General features: G+C 35.9%; 1 protein-coding gene across 10 annotated transcripts in view; it reads left to right on the forward strand.

Annotated features, from left to right (window-relative positions):
• The window catches only part of Bili (FERM domain-containing protein 8 Bili), a 530,804-nt gene that overhangs the window by 229,712 nt on the left and 284,744 nt on the right, over nt 1-16,348 (forward strand). For all 10 annotated transcript variants that reach the window (XM_070113041.1, XM_070113037.1, XM_070113039.1 and 7 more), the window contains 4 exons: nt 12,705-13,051; nt 13,112-13,273; nt 13,327-13,515; nt 13,568-13,697. In XM_070113041.1, coding sequence (XP_069969142.1) covers nt 12,705-13,051; nt 13,112-13,273; nt 13,327-13,515; nt 13,568-13,697 — 828 coding nt within the window. The remainder of the gene's footprint in view (nt 1-12,704; nt 13,052-13,111; nt 13,274-13,326; nt 13,516-13,567; nt 13,698-16,348) is intronic.

Here is a 16,348-nt window from a genome sequence, read left to right on the forward strand (position 1 = left end):
AATGAAAATGTTGTTGTTTATGATTTACTCAGAGAACTTTTGAATTCTCTAAATTTACTACAAATTTAGGATTTCTCAATTTTGCTGTCATACTGATTTTTGACGCTGCTCATGCTATTTGAGAGAATTGTTGTTTTTGTATAACAATGTTTGTATTTTTTCTATTAGCTCACATACTTACATTTGTACGCATATACATATATGTATATATGTAGATTTGCGTATGCATTACTTATTTGGCAATGTCATATGCATTACATATAGAGCAGTGCGCGCACATGCATTTATTGAGAAGTGATAATATATTATTATATTATAATGTATAATATATAATAACATATTAATGTACATATGTACATACATAATTTATTAATTCTGTAACAATTGAAATTAGAAAATTATGAAACTAGTAAAATATCATTTTTTGCATAACCTTTCACATTTTATCAATGTAGCATTTGTGCAAAGAAATCATATTTTATGAATTTTTCATCATAAAAATCGTTTATATGGCAAAAAATAATCATGCATATGTGAAGTGGCATTTGTATTTTTTGTTCAAAGTATTTTTCTCTTTATGTTGGTAGATACGTATTTTGCCAGACAACGTTGTTATAAATTCTCATTTCGGTTAAATAACAGCAAATACTACAGAAAATGGTGAACTCCTTGATCTCAATTTTTCAGCTCTGTTAGCCGTCCAATTGAGCATCATACAAAATTCAATTTGCACCTTCTCGTTCTTCTAAGTTCTCTGGTGAAACAACCAAAAATCAGTGAAAAATCGAAAACTAATAACACAGTGCAGTTACTCACAAAAAAATCTGCAGTAACGTAACAGTGCACTCTAGTTACGAGAAAGAAAAAAAATATATGTATACATATATTATACAATATATATAACATTGTTATAAATGTATATAAGTGCATAAAACTTAGTACAGTGTTTTTCAATCTGTGGGTCGTGACCCGTAAGGGGGTCGCAAAGCCTTACTCGGGGGGTCGCCAGCTGAAAGAAAAAGTCGAGGTTCTTACACAACAAAAACACAATTTTAATGAGAAAGATATGCTTGTTTATTTTTCATTAATTTATCAAATTGTGGTGTTATTTTTGAAACATTAATCATTTAATCATTTTCTAATTGCAGTTTATTTCTCCTTTTAGTTTTAATGTCTATCATTGAAGAAAATGTCAGTATGAAGTGGCGAATGGCACTAATAATTTAAGAGCTTCCCTTGCCAGCTCTGGATATTCGTGTTTTCTTTTCATCCAAAATACGTCGACAATTTGCGAATAAAATTCCATTTTAAGCATGCCATCAGTAGCTAATTCTAGAAGACATTCTTTCATTTTTGTGTTGACATCAGCCAGATTTATTGATTTGTCCAAAAAACGGCTTAAAATTCATCTACACCCATTGTCAGCTTCAGAGTGCAAGTCTGGAAAGTATGTCAAAAGTTTATCTTGTAAATTATGCAAGCTTTGTATCATGCAAGGAATATGAGCCGATACTGCAAAACTTTGGTCTGATGCATTATCTTCAACAATCTTCTGAGCACACGGAAAAGACTCAAACATTTTGTTTTGCAGAGAGGTCGACCACAAACGAAGTTTTGCGTGAAATGCTTTTACTTTATCTTTAGCTGTTAAAATCTTTTCTTCTTTTCCTTGAAGGTTCTTGTTCAAATTGTTTAGGTGACTAAAAAGATCTGCCAAAAATGCTAATTTCAAGAGCCAAATAGGGTCAGAAAAACGGTAAGCATATTCTGATTTTGCATCTTGTAAGAACATTAACAATTTAGCTCCCAGTTCCAGAACTCTTGTTAATACCTTTCCTTTGGATAGCCACCTGATCTCTGTGTGATAAAAAAGATTTTGATGAAGCGAGCCCATATCTTCAACAACAAACGATTCTGAATAGCCGGGCTTGCAAAGCTTTACCTTTGATAGAATTCACAATTTTGATTACCTCCTTGAGCACTTCATTTAAATCAGAAGGTATTACCTTAGCAGCAAGAGCATGACGATGAAGAAAACAGTGTGTCCAGGATATATTTGGTATTATCGATTTTAATTTTGCAATGAGTCCGCTATTTTTGCCAGTCATAGCTTTAGCGCCATCGCTACAAATAGCGATACATTTTTTCCAATCAATATCGTAGTCGCAAGTGCTTTCTAAAAACATATCGTACAAACACTGGCCAGCAGTGTTTGCAGGAAGTGCTTTGCAAAATAATATTTCTTCCGTAATACTGTCATCTGCTTCAAAGCGCACAAATACTACAAACTGTGCACAGTCGGAAACATCTGTAGATCCAACGAACTGCAAGGCAAAATGTTGGCTATTCTTTAATTTTTCGACTACTTGTTCTTGAATATCCTTGGCCATATCGTTTATTCTGCGTGAAATAGTATTGTCAGAAAGTGGTATTTTTTTAAATTTGTTTGCCTCCTGCTTACTGACCATAATTTCAACCATATCGAGTGCCGCTAGCAAAATAAGATTTTCGGCAATTGTATGTGGTTTCCCTGCTTTAGCAACTCGATATGCGACTTTGTAGCTAGCTAATAACGTTGACTCGTTGACACTGTATGCCTGAAAATAAACCAAACAATATACAAGTGAATAGTCAATAAAAATTAAGGACGCGGAACCTTTGCACACCGAAATTAAGTATAATCAAAAGTTGTATACAAATAACAAAGAAATAAACTCCAACAGTAAAAATATAGTATAATACAAGTAAGGAAGGGCTAAGTTCGGATGTAACCAAACATTTTATATTCTCGCAAAGACAAATGGTATACTCGTTTGAGATTTCTTTGTGGATTAGCTGATATTTTCGGTAGAAGGTCAACTATAGGCACTGGGGTCCACATATTTAGTACTTAGGGGCTTGAACAGTTTTGGTTCGATTTAGACAATTTTTGGTCACAAGGTGGCATACTTTAAACGTATTATTCACGCAAAGTTTTGCCCAGATATAATCATTGTTGCTTGATATGCATAGTGGAAAGTGAAGGAATCAGATGGAATTGAAAATGGTGTTATATGGGAAATAGGCGTGGTTGTAGTCCGATTTCGCCCATTTTCGCACTATAACATAGAAATATTAAAAGAACGTCATGCACCGAATTTGGTTTTCACCTAAAAGTGGGATGTGCCACGCCCACTGCCTAATTTTGAACGCGGTTCCAATAAAGTCATCTCATACCATCCCAGAGATAAAATTTAATGTCTCTGGCGTGTTTAGTGCTTGATTTATTACGCTTGTAGTCATTTTTAACAGTACCGTTATATGGGGAGTGGGCGGAGTTGCCACCCGATTTCAACAATTTTCACACCGTCGATAGAAGTGCTAAAAACATTTGCTTCCAGCGAATTTTGATATAATAGCGTTAGCGGTTTAGGAGATATGCACATTAAACCTATTAGAGGCGGGACAACGCCCATTTTTTAAAAAATATTTTAACTGCAGATGCCCCTCCCTAATGTGATCCTGTGTACCAAATAAAAGTTTTGTATCTTATTGCGGAGCTTAGTTATGGCAATTTATTTGTTTTTAATTAATGGCGTTTTGTGGGCGTGGCAGTGGTCCGATTACGCGCATCTGCAACACCAACCGTCTCACGGCACCAAGAAACATGTCTACCAAGTTTCATTAAGATATCTCAATTTTTACCCAAGTTACAGCTTGCACGGACGGACAGATAGTCACCCGGATTTCAACTCGTCTCTTCATCCTGATCATTTATATATACATAATGGTAATACAAACAACCGTTAGGTGGACAAAACTATTATACTCTGTAGCAACATGTTGCGAGAATATAAAAATAGTATTATTGTGAAAAAAGGGTGGGGCGCTTTTTAAGAGCTGATTTATAGTGCACCACACGCTTTTTTCATTATTTTCTTACTTACCTGAATTATAGTATTTTGCTGCTGACTAAGAGCTTTCAACTTTCGTTCAAAGAAATCCAACGGCTTATCAGCTTCTTTTTGATGCTTGGTTGTGAGATGCCGCATACGCTTTGACGGTTTCATACTCTCACGTGATAAAACATCGCCGCAAATTAAACATTGATGTTTATTATTTACGACTGTGAACACGTATTTCAAATAACTGTCATCATAATGTCTATTTTTTTTCGGATTCGATTCACCACCACCGCTATTGATACTCGTACCAGATGTTGAAGGCTGCGATCTTTTGAGAAATTTATCCATTTTATATTATTATGAACTCAAGGGCGACTACGCTTAACTGAGTGATGAGAGGTGAAACAAAAGAACATTGCGGGTGGCGCGCGCGGGACGCTTGCTGTTACGGCAACGACAATCATGTCGTGCGGTGTGGCAACGTCGCCGTCGCCGATGCAGTATGACCCGCGCGAATAATAGATAAATTTGCCAAAATAGGAAAAACTTATTACCTAATGTATGTAGTCTTTTAATTAAAATTAAATTATTTCTTTGACTTACTATGACACAAGGGGGTCGCCAGAATATTTCAACCTGTAAAGGGGTCGCGAAATCAAAAAGATTGAAAAACACTGACTTAGTACATAAAATAAGTGCAGTGTAGTGCATATACGCACATACACATAGAGTGTATGTCGAATAATGCTAAAAAATTTGACAAATTTCAAAAAAAGTTAACTACAGCGAAAATAATAAAAATCACAAAACGGGCGCGAATTTTAATACAAACCATAAATCAAACAGAAATAATACTTATTATAACGGTTACCAAACTGTTATAATTTACGGGAAAAGCCGTACAGTTTGTTATACATATTATATGTATATATCTTCACATATATACATATATATAGATATATATACGTATACCGAAAATCAACAGATAAAATAAAGTGATTGCCTTATATGCTTACATTTGTGTATTCAAAACACACTTTACATTTCCAGTTACCAAAATAAATATTTCAAGTATTTACTTGCACACTTTTCCGGCAATACCCCTTATGCTTAACAAAGCAATACACAGGATTGTGTCAAAACACGTAAGCTAAGGCAAATTGAGAATCTAACAGAAAGTGAAAATAAATTAACCACAAATTCATATACATAAGTACATATTACAAAAAATATATACATATGTACATATACAATATACCCCATTTTCATAAGCATATATACATACATTTTTACGTATAAATATACTTAATCAAACAACAACCACATACATATATATTTTAAAATACATTTTATATAATTGCCAAGAGCAATACATATTCATACATAAATTCAAGTTTATCTATTTTAATATACTTGTACTTGTACAAAATCGCTTAATACCCTACATGGGGTACAATTAAAAAAACTAAAAATTGATCATCAAATACGCAATTGTATAAACGGTGCGGTAAACTACATACGGATTATTATTAACAAAAGTTAAAAATAAAAGATAAAATATCATAATAATTTTGTGAATCATATGCATACATACATATTGGTTCATATACAATATACGTTTGTACATTTTATATTCAAAGTCCATATTGGCATACATCCCACAATACGCCTTGTCCTTTGGAAAACAGGAACAAGTAGGATTGCGTATATTATACATTCAAAGTCTACATTGGCATATATTTCGTAATACCCTTGCAAAAACAAGCAGGGTTGCGTACAAACACCTAAGCAATTCGTGCATACATAGGTTAGAAGTGCATTGATCTCTTTAACTCTCAACTGCACAAGTCCATAAATAAAAGTACATGTACACCTGCAGAAGCTACACGCCCAAAGCAAGGTGCTAAAAGCAAAAGAGCGATAAAGACATTTCATACACTAGATTCATTGCTGAGAGGGACAGTCTAATACGATACTGTACTCGATTTTCATCTTCGCCGATTCAAGAAAATTCTGAATCGGTATTAGAAATTAAAAAAAAAATCTTGAAAATTTTTTGACAAGCTTCCAAGCTGCATATGACGCGATCGTAGAATCTGACGACTCAGATCAACCGGAAAATTTTAAATCCTCGGTTTACGCCAAACACGAAAACTGCTTAGATCAGTTTGGAGAAACTAAAGCAATGATTTCTCGTCAACTAAAGCTAATTAAAGCAATTGCAACAACTCCACATCCGAGAGCAGAGCTGCCACAAGTACAAATTCAAAAGGCAAGTTCAGGCATGCATCTCAAGGTGCCCGCATGTCTCACGGAAATTTTTCATGGTGGTTATGAACAATGGCCGTCCTTCCGGGACATGTTTAGAGCCGTTTACATAAATCAACCAAAATTATCAAATGCACAAAAATTGTATCACCTCCGATACAAAACAAAAGGTCCTGCAGGCGTCAATCAGTTCGCACTAAATGACGGTAATTTAAATTTTGCTTGGGAAGCTCTTAAATCAAGATACGAAAACGAAAGAATATTGGTCGATAAACAAATATCGATATTAATGAACTTGCCAAAAACTTAAAAGGAAACAAGTGAAGAATATCAAACTTCAATCCACTGTTTCAAATTGTTTGTCGGTTTTATCGACACAGAATATTTCCACAGACAGCTGGGACCCTAGTCTGGTAAACATATGCACCCCCGCATTACAAATCATTACTTCTATGGAACTAAACGCTCTAATCACGAAGAAAATGCCCCACGTGGCAACAAATGCAGGAATTCTTTACTACCCAGTACGAAATCGCAGAAAAGGTAGACAAAAATATAGTCATAAGTGTTCAACACGACCTAAATAGAAGTTTCCACAGATCCCAAGCCAGAAGCAACAACAATTTAAATAGAAGCTTCTTCAAAAATCAAACGTTCACAAGCGAATAAGCTCAAATCTTGTGAAAGATTCAAAAAATTGAATATTATCAAACTGCCTGACACATGTGCATACACTTAAAGAGCGCGAAAGCAAATTTAATTGCGTTTATTGTCATAAAAGACATCATTCAATGCTGCATTACACCACATTTTCCAGATCACCCCCAAACAGCGCAAATATGAAAAGAGCCACGGGTTTAGTTGCAACAGCAAATCCCGAAGAGCGAAATCCCGAAAATTGTCAAGGAGCACCATGCTGATGAGTACTACTACCCACAGCAGTCGTCCCCATCGAACACCGAGGCGAACTGTTTAAGCTTAGGGCCTTATTAGTCCAAGAATCACAAAGATCATTTATAGCGCCTAGGGCACAAAAAAGACTAGAAATGCCAACAAAATTAACCAATTTTGAAATCACGGGAATGGGCGGAAAAGTAGTCGAAAACTCAAATAAAATCTGCCCCATTACCCCAATTTTCCCACAAGCGGATAAGCACATGCCAGCAGAAGCTATAGTCTTGCCGCAACTTACAAATATGCTTCCAAGCTATCACATAAAAAGCAAGCATTGGCAAAAGGTTTCACACGTAAAGCTAGCAAATCCCAACTGCAAAACTCCCGCTCAAATAGATCTTCTATTAGGAACGATCTCATACCACAGATAATACTCGAAGGTATCGAGAAAATTTCAGGAGTTAGAAGAGCTCCCACCCATATCAATCACAACCCCAGAAGATCAGTATTGTGAAGACTTTTCAAAGCCACAACTGCTAGATCAGATAATGGTCAGTACGTCGTACGACTACCACTAAAACAAATATTTCCTAACACACTCGCCTTAGGTCACTCTCGCACCTCTGCAATACAGCAGTTTTTAAGTATGGAAAGAAACTTACTTAAAAAAAGTGAGCTTAAGCCAGAATACGATGGCGCCTTAGAAGAATACCTCCATTTAGACCACATGGAGAAAGTAAGCGAAAAAATCATAAATGGCAAATATTACTCATTTTACTTGCCTCATCACGCAGTAGTAAAGCCAGATAAAAAAACAACAAAAGTCAGAGTGGTCTTCAATGCCTCAAGATTCACTAGCCCAGATTTAATGCTCCTCATATTAAATTGGCGTATATTCAAAACGTATTCAATGGGACGTTGAGAAAATGTATCGACAAATAGTCGTACATAAAGATGACCAAGATTTTCAGCGAATTATATTCCGAAAATCCACCAATATTCCACTACACGACTACAAATTAAAAACAGTGACCTGCGGCGTTAACTGTGCCCCAATCTCAGCCATTCGAATACTCCAGAAATTGGCAGAAAATACCAAGTCAGAATTACCTCTGGCAACCCAGGTATTAAAAACACAAAAGTATGTAGACGATATCCTGTCTGGAAGTCACAGTATTTCACAAGCATACGAGTCACTAGCACAAGTGACACAAGCCCTTAAAACCGCAGGGTTTCCGATCCCTAATATCTTAAAAAATATACCACAAGAAAATTTGTTGGACACTAAGTTCCTAAAATTCCAATCCAATGGAATGCGATATCTGACTAGTTTTCATACCCTACAGAGTCAATGTCAGCATTATCCGCTATAACAAATAGCCAAATTTTATCCTCTGTGGCAAAATTTTTCGACCCCGTGGGGTGGCTTTCGCTACTAATGATACAAGCCAAAATCCTAATACAAGAATTGTGACTAGATGGAACCGACTGGGACGAACAAGTAAAACCACTCCGTTTATAAAAGTAGTCCCAGTTCGCGAACAATCTAAATGATATCTCACAGATACTAATCCCTCGATGGGTAGACTATACCCCAGAGCACAAAGTCGAACCACACGGCTTCTGTGACGCCTCTGAAAAGGCATATTGCGCAATTTTATACGTACGCACACAAAGCGACATTGCGACCACCAGCCACTTACTAGTAGCAAAAGCAAAAGTAGCTCCTTTAAAAACAATAAGTCTAACACGACTTGAACTGTGTGGAGCGCTACTACTAGCCAAACTCGTGTCCATCGTACAAACGCATTTAAACATGGCACAATATAAATTATATCTATGGTCCGATTCCGAAATTGTACTAGCCTGGTGAGAAAACCTCCACACACATGGAAGACCTATATTTCCAATCGAACGTCTCAAATAATTGACCTAGTAGGATCCGCCTCTTGGAGATACGTAGCCAGTGCTGACTATCAAGCTGATCTAGGTTCACGAGGGTGTAAACCCCTGCAACTTGCCACCACGACCCTCTGGCCCCCAATGGTTGATAGGATCTCCCGATTCTTGGCCACAATCGCTTATGCGTAATATAATTGCCCCAGAGAGTCGAAAAATCGATGCCTTTCACACAACCTTGCAGGATAATGACATCCTCGAGCGATTTTCCTCGTACCCCTGGGCACTTAGGGTAATCGCTTATATGCTCAAGTTCATAGAGCGACTCAAAATTAAACTTAAAGGAGTAACCTCATTATATTCCCAATACGATACAGTGACGCACCTAACCTTACAAAAAACAAACTTTTTCACTATTGAGAGAATCAAAACCTATTGACAAGAGAAGTCCCCTATTAGTTCTAAACCTATTCCTCTACACGAAAGGTCTTCTTCGTGTGAAATGTGAATGGTCTTGCCAATAAAAGCCTAACGTATAACGAACGCCATCCCATAATTATACCAAAGAAGTCTCGACTTGCCACATTACTCATCAATTATATCCACATAATAAACCTGCACCACGCACAAGCCAAATGTGCGAACACAGATTATGGCAGCACTTCCCCCGGAACGCTACAACTTTGCTCTGCCTTTCTCCATCACAGGTGTCGGTTTTGCTGGGCCTTTTCAAATAAAGGCGTCCATGTGAAGGTCTTCCACTCTGATGAAAGGCTATGTGGCTGCCTTTGCCTGTCTTACGACAAAAGCAGTGCACCTTGAGCTTTGTACTAATCTGACGAAGGAGGCTTTCCTTGCGACATTTGCTCGCTTCGTCGGTTGACGCGGCTTTCTATCAAAGAGAATGAGCGATAATGGTAAAACATTTATCGGCGCTCACAGAGCCACCGAAAAACAGTTTGTGTATTTTATCCAACAAGTCTCACCTGAGATTGTAAAAAAATACGCGTCTCAATGCATTAAATGGCAGTTTATCCCCCCAACCGCTCCTCATATGAGTGGTTTATGGGAATCAGCTGTAAAAATCTTCAAATCCAACTTAAAAAAATAGTTGGAAATTACAAATTTAATCATAAAGAATTTACTACATTAATAATTCGAATTGAAGCCGTTCTCAATTCATGGTCTTTCTCCATCCTCTCGCAAGATCCCTCAGATTTCACAGCCTTAATTCCAGGGCACTTTCTCAAAGGAACACCCATTCTGGCCATACCTGAGCCAGGCGTGGAGTCACTTTCCCCAATAAATCGCTGGGAAAGAATTAAAATTCTCCATCACAATTTTAGTCGCCGACGGAAAGAAGAGTACATAAAGGATCTCCATAAAAGACTCCTGAACAAGCGCTAAAACTTGGAGGTTGTGTCATTATATTCATGTCATGATAATTGTCTACCCCCTACCGAATGGCGGCGTGTAAGGGTCGTTGATCTCCGTACCTAAAGCGGATCGTTGACCAGACCGCTCGTGAAGCTGTACTTTCTTTCATAATAATAACGATAAAGCAACGCTCCGACAGCTGCTCCTCGAAGCCAATCCTGCGTCCCGACTAAGGAGTCACCGAAATGAAGCACCGATGACGTGCCGACACTTTCGGCCGCAATATCGCCGCTCCACGGGATTGAGCAACGTTGTTGTAACGCTGCAACAGCTGCAACGACTCTTAGGCTAAACATTCGCTTAGGGGGGCCAGGATGGCTAAATGAGCTATAAGCCGTCCCGTCGTACATCCCTCCGCAAGCACCACACCACACAAGCAACACTGATACACTCCAACACACCACAACAATACATTCCCCTCCCGAAAACCCCACACACCAATACAAACAACTTCACACAACTCACCGAGGGACACTCATCACACACGATCTCACAAATATGCCCAACCAACAAAAAGGATCGAAGACTGGATACGGCCCCTTTTTTTCGATCGATCGCCGTCGCAAGTGAATCAGCCGAGTAATTTTCTGCGCAACACCGGAAACCTACACCATTTTAAAACCATTTTATAATTTCAAAGTTTTTTAATTGTGTAATTCGATTTTGTTTAACATATTAAATTTGCGGATTTGAAACCCGTCTATGTTTATATCATTATATTTACCTCTTTTATTCGGGAGCAAGTGTACATAAGCACCAAAACAAATAACATGACCGATTGCAAATCGGTACGATGGCAAATGGTGCAGATTCAACAATTTTTTTAGGAGAATTCAATTTACCGTGTGCTTAGTGGAAAGCTTTCGATGACTATAAATTATGCATTATTTACCATAAAACAATATAGTAAGCAGTTTTAGATCCACTGGAACAAATAAAAAACTAAACGCAACACAACTGTGAATAGAGAAGTAGATGAGATAAATAAAGAGAGAAAATAAAATAAAACAAAGCATAAAATAAAACAAAATCAAGCAAAAGCTTACTCGACATTTAAATTCGAACATTTAAACTTTAAGATAATGCACAAAACTTAAGAACATTTATACTTAGCTTGCAATTCAAAATCAAATCACGAAATATTCAATTAAATCACTAACAAAAATCAATTAAAATTGAAGATTTTTATAAAATAAAGACACAAAAGTTTACAGCCAAAAAATGTTATTTTACAAGATACTTGTAGATGAAAATCGTTGTAAGAGCTAAATGCTGTCCCAAAAATCGAGTTTGAGATGTGTTTCGACGGTTGGAAGAAGCGAATGGAGACTTTTTTGAAGGCGTTATTATTAATGTAGACGAATGAATAAAAAAAGGAAAATTTCCGTTATTATTGAACACACCTAGTAGACTATTATTTTCCATGGTTTCAAAGAAATCGAAAGACTAAATGCAAATCGCTTTTTTCTGACGGAATCTTACCAATATGCTTTCTTAAATATTATATTATATAATATAATGTGAGGTAGCGCTGAATATGAAAGATATCAGTGTAGACCGTGGTAAAATTTGCTTATATCCAATATATTGATTTCCATTTCTCTGATTGAATTTTTTCCCATATGCCCAATATACTCAATTTAGCCAATTTTGTTGAATTCATATCGCATGTATATCATCTTAGGTTATTAGGTTGATAAGTACCTCGGATATGGAGCAGAATATAGTAATGAAACTTAGTGAGTCCAATGCATGGAATATAAGTTAATAAGATACCTAATAAGCAAATTACGAGAGTATGAAATGTTCGATTACGCCCGAACTTAGATTTGCCTCACTTGTTTTGTTTTGATTTTATTAAGTAATCCACTGTCTAATTGTACTTTTTTAATAACAACTATAACAACAAGTAAGGAAGGACTACAAGTAAGTTCGGGTGTAACCGAACATTTATACTCTCGCAAGGTAAGCTGATATACGTGCTTTTTACATATTTGTAATTAAAAATGGACATGCAAGAGAATACACTGTTATTAGAAACACATTCTTTCGGAAATTCAATGAGATTTCTTGCACATTGCGTCACCCGGATTTCAACTCGTCTCGTCACCCTGATCATTTATTTATACGAGTACATAGCACTATATCTAACTCGATTATATATAGGGGAGACAAACAACCATTAGGTGAACAAAACTATTATAGTCTGTGCGACATGTTGCAAGAGTATAAAAATTTAGAAGTAATATACGTGCATCTATAATATATCTATAAAGAATATAATAGTACTACAAGTATTAAAATAAGTTATAATGAATTTAGGTAATACCAACCTGTGTATATTTGATGTCCCGCGATGCTGTACATATGGAAATCGAAGGAACATCTCAATGTCCCACCCAAGTAATGCTGGCTGCTGCTTTAGGATGTGAAGAGTTAGGTATTGCGAACAAGCTATTAGCGCAAAGTATTTTTGGATTATGGATGACGAGTGGGCTCTTAGATATACAGTTAAAATCACATCACCGACCTTATGCGGTTAGAGTTGTATGGCAATCCCTACTAGACAAATTCAGCAATGGCAATGCAATTGAAAAAAAATTTGATGATCCAATGATAATGCTTAAACGAAATATTTTTTTCTCAAAACGTGACGAAGAGAAAATTAAGTACGACATTATTTTTAAACCGTTTTAATGAGTCAGTTAATACTATCTATTTTTGTATAGAGACCAGCGCATTTTAGAGTTGTTATACGAAGAAGCCAAGTATAATGTTTTATCTGGTCGATATGTAATGGAATCGTCCCATGCTTTTATGCTAGGTGGTATACAGGCAAGAATCGAATTGGGTCCATACAATTCTCATACCCACACTATTGGTTTTCTTAGGTACAGTAAACCAGGGTGTTTTACATATTTTTAACTAATGAGACAACTTTCAGAGAAAACCAATTAAGATTCCTACCACAACATGTTGCAAGAAGTACAAATTGGGCTTGGTTACCAGTCAGTCGAAAGAGTTCGGCTGAAGTTAAGCTTTTAGAACAACTCAAACGTGTTCCTTTAACTGCGACGACAAAGAAACTTATGCGCAAGTATTTGGAATTTTGCTGGGCACTTCCTTTTTATGGGTAAATAATTTAAGATTACTAAATTTTATGTAACATTTACATTTGTTAATAGAGCTGTTTTTTTCGACGGGCAAATGGAGCAACCGGTTCGTGGTCTAATGAGTTTGGTTAGTCACAAAGACGTAAGAATTCAAATAGCAGTCAATGAACGTGGAATATTTATTATAGATCCTTTTGAGTGCGTAAGTATTGCCTGGGAAGTCTTTGTATTGTGTTAATATTTTTAATAACTACATATGTATGTATACTTTTATTACATATTATTGAACACCAGTTTTATGATAAAAGGAAATACTGGGCTAAGTTCGAGCAGAACTGTAGGTTTAATACTTTTAGGAATTGAAGGATTGCAAATCATTTCGGAAATTTGCAAATTTTTTTTTTATTCAGTTGACATACAGTTCGGTTCTTTTCTCCCACCAGTCCCCAAATCACAATATGTAATAATAACTTTCGTCTTATATGTTAAAATTGAATGAAAACAAGTAACGAAGTCTTGAAACTTGCAACGATCAAAGCCGGAGAAATACCTTCAGGTATTGGCACTATTAAAAAATAGTTTCATTTATATTGAACGGCAAACCATTAATATAATTTTATAAATTGTAAGAAAATGTGTCACTTAGTTTTATTAAAATATCACACAGCTTGACCAACCTAAACGGTTTAGAATCAGGTGGAAAGTCGAAAATTATTACAGAGGGTATATTGGGGGCAGAGAAATGAAAGGGCTGATTGAATTAATCGTTGTTCATGTATACTTCAGAACCAATTGTCAAGCAATTTTATAAATATATAAATCTAAACATAGATATGGAGTCCGATCAGCCGTTCGCCCTGAATTTCAGTAACACTCATTAAAAAAATACCCTCTTTCAATTTCATTAAAATAACACCCACATTAGCCATTATATAATATGTGGTATAAAGTCCACTGGAAAAGCTCAAAGGCACTATTTTTGACAAGTTTTATCCGAATATATTCATTAGTGTTTTATTTGTGTACTGGAAAGTGAAAGAATCAGATGCAATTTAAAATTGTGTTGTATGGGAAGTGGGCGTGGTTGTAGTCCGCTTTCGCCCATTCGCACTGCAATATACGAATATCATAGTAATGCAACCTACTGAGTTTGGTTAAAATCGGTCGAGCATTCCACAGGTGCACCTTGCTACAGCAATCCCCTGTGCCATATTATAGTTTCTTATCTTATTTTAGTGCTAAGTTATGATATTTTATAGGTTTTTGATTAATGGCGTTTTTTGGGCGTAGCACTAGTCCGATTACGCCTATCTACGAACTCCTCCTCAAGGAACACGTGTACCAAGTTTCATATGGATATCTCAATACTGACTCAAGTTACAACTTGCACAGACAGACCGACGGACGCATATATCGGGTGTTTTTTTCGTGGTATAGAACTTTAAGTTGGTATTACTGTTCAAGATGGCGACCGATTTAACAGCTGTAAAGTGATTTATTCTCAGTTTTGTTTGGCTATTCATCATGAATAGATTCACGGCTGAACAACGCTTGCAAATAGTGCAATTTTATTATTAAAATAATGGTTCTGTGCGGAATACATATCGCGCACTACGTTCATTTTATGATGAAGCGCACTACTGGTTGACTGGCTACGTCGACAAACAAAACTGCCGCGTTTGGAGTGAAGCTAATCCTCAAATGTATGTCGAAACACCGTTACATCCAGAAAAACTGACTGTTTGGTGCTCTTTTTCAACTCGTCTCGTAATCCTTATCATTTATATATGTAACCCTATATCTATCCCGATTATTTTTATGTGATACAAGCAACCGTTACATGAACAAAACTATATATCTGTAGCAATATGTTGCAAGGGTATAATTATCACTAAGTATTGTTTGCGGTTTGTAACCAAACAATCTATAAGTATTAATTCATACTGCTTGATTTGTTAGAGTTTTCAGAGTCAAAGAGAGAAGAGTCTGGTCTATTATGGGAGGTAATACGAATAAAAGCTACAAATGTCCAGATTAATAAATTGATAATATGGCTAGATACCATATATTCATATTTATATTAATTTTAGTTAATACGGAAAATTTTATGCCCATGCTTCGGAAACTTAGAAAGACTTGTTAATGAAACGAAGTAGGCACGTGAGCACTGAATAATTCGTTAATAGTTAATTAGTAAAATTAAGTTTATCATTAAATGCTTAAGCTGTGCGAAATCTGCTTAAAATAAATAAAAATTTTTTTGGGTCCTCTCTCTATTGCATAAGAGAGACACAAATTATTGTAATTGTTATATTGAGGGTATGCCCTATATCAAAGTCTAACCCGATTTCATTCATATTTGGTATAAAGGCAGGTGAAAAGCCGATAATCATTGATATTGCGTATATGTGTGCTAGAGGAAGTTTCAGACTAAATTCATTTACTTTTGTCATTCAACTTACGATTTTTTTATAAAAAGTTTCCTTAAACTAACCACATTAAGGGTGTGAAAAGGTGATCTTTGGGTATTTTATTAAATTTTTAAACTACTGCATAAAATATTTTAAGATTTTGAGGATATATTTATATACATATTATTCGCTATTTCCCAAGTTACCTCAAAAAGTACTAAACTGCAGTAAATAAACTGGGAGTCTTTGTAAATGATTTGAAATTTCAAATTTTGCTCAAATATAATATGTTTCTTGGCGCCAAAATTACATTTTTAATACAATCGAAAAACTAGAATGTCATTGTCAGGAAAAATATCGGGTTTTCCATTAGGGATGATATGATTTCTAAGTGTCGTTTCGGCCATGATCTATAATTTTTTAACTTCCCGCTAAGAAAATG

Source organism: Bactrocera oleae, chromosome 2, assembly GCF_042242935.1.
Source record: "Bactrocera oleae isolate idBacOlea1 chromosome 2, idBacOlea1, whole genome shotgun sequence".
Lineage (NCBI taxonomy): Eukaryota > Metazoa > Arthropoda > Insecta > Diptera > Tephritidae > Bactrocera > Bactrocera oleae.